General features: G+C 44.2%; 2 protein-coding genes across 2 annotated transcripts in view; both read left to right on the top strand.

The window, feature by feature from the left end:
* Window positions 1-2011, top strand: part of LOC134192990 (fibrillin-1-like) — a 4893-nt gene extending 2882 nt beyond the window's left edge. The window contains exon 2 of the mRNA XM_062661763.1: window positions 1-2011. This exon is cut by the window's left edge and continues 1225 nt beyond it. Within this exon, the coding sequence (XP_062517747.1) occupies window positions 1-1798 (1798 nt within the window). The 3' untranslated portion in view covers window positions 1799-2011.
* Window positions 2012-2448: 437 nt separating this feature from the next.
* The window catches only part of LOC134192792 (neurogenic locus notch homolog protein 1-like), a 4406-nt gene continuing 1854 nt past the window's right edge, over window positions 2449-5000 (top strand). Inside the window, exons 1-2 of the mRNA XM_062661550.1 lie at window positions 2449-2532; window positions 2609-5000. The exon at window positions 2609-5000 is cut by the window's right edge and continues 1854 nt beyond it. Coding sequence (XP_062517534.1) covers window positions 2609-5000 — 2392 coding nt within the window. The 5' untranslated portion in view covers window positions 2449-2532. The remainder of the gene's footprint in view (window positions 2533-2608) is intronic.

Genomic DNA, 5000 nt, shown 5'->3' on the forward strand with positions numbered 1-5000 from the left:
TCACATCCACTGTTGTCCACACGGCTACAAATGCGACGGAACTTTGTGTGAGAAGACGGACAGCATTACTGGTGATGTTCACAAACAACTTGCAACTCAACTCAGAGAATTGCTCCACAGTGTAACATGTCCTGATGAGGGAACATGCCCGGATAATAACACGTGTTGTCCAACAAGTGGCGGTCGCTATAACTGTTGTCCGGCTGGACTAGACGCCGTCTGTTGTTCTGATGATATTCACTGTTGCCCAAATGGCTACGCATGTAGCGGAAATGTGTGTTTGAAGACTGACCAGGTTACCGGTGATGTGCACAAAAAACTTGCAACTCAACTCAAGGAATTGCCTCACATAACGTGTCCTGATGGTGGATCATGCCCTGATAATAACACGTGTTGTCTAGCAAGTAACGGTCAGTATGGATGCTGTCCGGCTGGTAGAGACGCCGTCTGTTGTTCAGATCATATTCACTGTTGCCCACAAGGTACATCATGTTCCGGCACTATCTGTGTGTCACCTCGTGACATTGACGATCAACCAGCAAGTCAACTTGAGTTGAAATCGCCTCGTTCAATATACTGTCCTGATGGTCGCTTTTGCTCTAATGACAATAGCACATGCTGTAGAATAGGAGGTGGTCATTACGGTTGTTGTCCAGCTGTGAATGCTACGTGTTGTCCTGATCAGGCTCATTGCTGTCCACATGGAATGATATGTGCTGGGAAGATCTGTAAACACGCGAGCACCGAACATGAAGCGACTCGAATGAAGTTGATATCAATTAGTAAAACGGGATTGAATCAGGACTGTCCGTGTCATGCAAATCAGACATGCTGTCTGGCACCGGGAAGCGGTTATGCATGCTGTGGAGCTGGATCCGATGCCGTGTGCTGCGTGGATCACATCCATTGCTGTCCACATGGATTCTCATGCAATTTGGATGACAACCAATGTGTATCACGTGATCAACATTTACTACAAGTTAAGCATTCGGTCGAGTCGTCGTATCGTCAGTCTGCGAGTGAGCGTGTTCAGAGCCTTGTGTGTCCAGACGGCAAGTCGGAATGTCCAGATGTCAGCACGTGTTGCAAGAATGGCAGCAAATACGCATGCTGTCCTGTTGAAAACGCCGTCTGCTGTCCAGATGGTATACATTGCTGTGATCCTGGCTACAAATGCGATATGGTTAGGCATGGCTGCATCAAGTCGTCGTCACTCTTCCAGCTCATTGCAAACGAACCAGACAAAATGAGTCTCCAAACGAACGACGAGAATGCTGTCATTACTATTGCTCATGATGCAAACAATGAGGGTAGTGAAACGGTTGATTTATTTTCAGTTGGTGAGATTGTTTGTCCAGGTGGACACGTAGAGTGCTCCAATAATCAAACTTGTTGTCATCTCGCTGACAACTTGTACGGCTGCTGTCCTGTAGCTCACGCTGTCTGTTGTTCTGATCATCTTCACTGCTGTCCAGCTGGATACAGTTGTGATTCCACAAGCGGTCAGTGCATTCAACCGAACAAAGCTCCTTCAGCATCGATGACATTAGCAGGTGGACGTAAAGTCCGTGTGTTTGCTACTAAACATGAAGTTTTAGGTAGTAACAAAATGGTTGATGGGAATGACGTCGTTGGTGTGAAATGTTTGTGTCCTGATGGAAACACGTGCTGCAAAGGGAGGAACGCAGTGAACGAGTGTTGTCCTCTTGCTAACGCCGTTTGCTGTGGCGATCATCTGCACTGCTGTCCGAATGGCTTCAAGTGTGATTCGTCGGGAACTTGTGTGCGAGGGGATTGAACCAAGAAGAGAACATTGTTTGTTACATTTCTGGACTCTAATGGAGAGAAGACGATGTGATATTGTTGACAGACTGTTGATTAGCTTGCAATGTATTAACTGTTTTTTTGTTTTAAAATATTAGCGTTTGTATGTGTTTGTTGATTTGATGCAATTTACTGTTGTAGTATGAGACTGCGTGTAGAATTATAATATATCAATGTGTGTACTGTATCTATGACTGACACACACACACACACACACACACACACACACACACACACACACACACACACACACACACACACACACACACACACACACACACACACACACACACACACACACACACACATTTAACTTAAAATATTGTTTTACATAAAGTATGTAACTATCATATGACAGTAAAATGTAAAATCAATTATTAATATATTGTTTACATAAATTAAGAAAAAATTAATATCAAAAATATTTTATTAGCATTGCAACACAATTAGTCGTACTTTAATTAAAACAATTTTATAATAAATATTAAATAAAATATTAGACAAAGTATAATAATACTAATAATAAATAAATAATACCAAGGCGCATAGCCTTGAAGTCCCAGACCGTTTTCCCGAGGCCAGGATGCGGAATCACGTGAAATCAAGTCATGTGTTTCATTGATATCTCGCAAGCGGAAATTGCAAGATCCGCAGCTCCACCATTGTGCAGTCTCTCAACGTCTTCAAACGCATCAATCAATCTTGAATGTATGAATAAGTTGCATCTCGTCGTGCGAGCATGCGCACCACACAACTAACCCCTTTAATGTTGGTGTTATTGCAGATGACAAGGGCATTGTCGTGTGCTCCGTTGGTGGCATTGGTTGGCGTGCTGGTTTGGCCTCTGTGTTGTTATAGCCGTCACTTGGCCGACCTTCCAGTCGACCCCTTTGTCCATGTGGCCGATACTGAATGTGGGAAAGAGAAAACGCGTTGCGTCACGTCGGCGGCCTCTGCTCAGTTTGGATGTTGCGCGATGCGCAATGCTACTTGCTGCACGGATGGAATACACTGCTGTCCGCGTGGATTCGATTGCGGGATGAAAAACGGGTTTGTAAAATGCTTTCCAGGGGCTTCCGGTTTGTTTCCGGTTTTGCCGGTAAACAGTGTTAATTGCTTGGGTGGTGGGACTTGTCCGGATGGGGAGACTTGTTGTTCGTTAGGAAAGAACGGTGAGGGCTGCTGCCCGCTTGAAAATGCCGTTTGCTGCTCTGATCGTCAGCATTGCTGTCCAAGTGGGTACACGTGTGATGATGACAATGGTTTGTGTTTAAACTCAAACGAGATCGAAATGCGATATGTTCGTGTCAGGTCGGATGACGTTTCTGTGAGAGATGTGACATGCCCAGATGGTGATACTTGTGAGGATGGTAACACTTGTTGTAGTCTTGGAACTGGTGATTATGGCTGCTGTCCTCTTCCAAATGCAGTCTGTTGTTCTGATCACTTGCATTGCTGTCCCAGTGGAACAACCTGTGATACAACTAGTAACACATGCCTGGAGTCTCCCATAAAATTTATTGATATCAAATCTAGTGACATTTCAGTGACAGACGTGACATGCCCAGATGGTGATACTTGTGAGGATGGTAACACTTGTTGTAGTCTTGGAACTGGTGATTATGGCTGCTGTCCTCTTCCGAATGCAGTCTGTTGTTCTGATCACTTGCATTGCTGTCCCAGTGGAACAACCTGTGATACAACTAGTAACACATGCCTGGAGTCTCCCATAAAATTTATTGATATCAAATCTAGTGACATTTCTGTGACAGTCGTGACATGCCCAGATGGTGATACTTGTGAGGATGGTAACACTTGTTGTAGTCTTGGAACTGGTGATTATGGCTGCTGTCCTCTTCCGAATGCAGTCTGTTGTTCTGATCACTTGCATTGCTGTCCCAGTGGAACAACCTGTGATACAACTAGTAACACATGCCTGGAGTCTCCCATAAAATTTATTGATATCAAATCTAGTGACGTTTCAGTGACAGTCGTGACATGCCCAGATGGTGATACTTGTGAGGATGGTAACACTTGTTGTAGTCTTGGAACTGGTGATTATGGCTGCTGTCCTCTTCCGAATGCAGTCTGTTGTTCTGATCACTTGCATTGCTGTCCCAGTGGAACAACCTGTGATACAACTAGTAACACATGCCTGGAGTCTCCCATAAAATTTATTGATATCAAATCTAGTGACATTTCTGTGACAGTCGTGACATGCCCAGATGGTGATACTTGTGAGGATGGTAACACTTGTTGTAGTCTTGGAACTGGTGATTATGGCTGCTGTCCTCTTCCAAATGCAGTCTGTTGTTCTGATCACTTGCATTGCTGTCCCAGTGGAACAACCTGTGATACAACTAGTAACACATGCCTGGAGTCTCCCATAAAATTTATTGATATCAAATCTAGTGACATTTCTGTGACAGTCGTGACATGCCCAGATGGTGATACTTGTGAGGATGGTAACACTTGTTGTAGTCTTGGAACTGGTGATTATGGCTGCTGTCCTCTTCCAAATGCAGTCTGTTGTTCTGATCACTTGCATTGCTGTCCCAATGGAACAACCTGTGATACAACTAGTAACACATGCCTGGAGTCTGGCATAAAATTTATTGATATCAAATCTAGTGACGTTTCTGTGACAGTAGTGACATGCCCAGATGGTGGTACTTGTGAGGATGGTAACACTTGTTGTAGTCTTGGAACTGGTGATTATGGCTGTTGTCCTCTTCCGAATGCAGTCTGTTGTTCTGATCACTTACATTGCTGTCCCAGTGGAACAACCTGTGATACAACTAGTAACACATGCCTGGAGTCTGGCATAAAATTTATTGATATCAAATCTAGTGACGTTTCAGTGACAGTCGTGACATGCCCAGATGGTGATACTTGTGAGGATGGTAACACTTGTTGTAGTCTTGGAACTGGTGATTATGGCTGCTGTCCTCTTCCAAATGCAGTCTGTTGTTCTGATCACTTGCATTGCTGTCCCAATGGAACAACCTGTGATACAACTAGTAACACATGCCTGGAGTCTGGCATAAAATTTATTGATATCAAATCTAGTGACGTTTCTGTGACAGTAGTGACATGCCCAGATGGTGGTACTTGTGAGGATGGTAACACTTGTTGTAGTCTTGGAACTGGTGATTATGGCTGTTGTCCTCTTCCGA

The sequence above is a fragment of the Corticium candelabrum genome, chromosome 17 (assembly GCF_963422355.1).
Source record: "Corticium candelabrum chromosome 17, ooCorCand1.1, whole genome shotgun sequence".
Lineage (NCBI taxonomy): Eukaryota > Metazoa > Porifera > Homoscleromorpha > Homosclerophorida > Plakinidae > Corticium > Corticium candelabrum.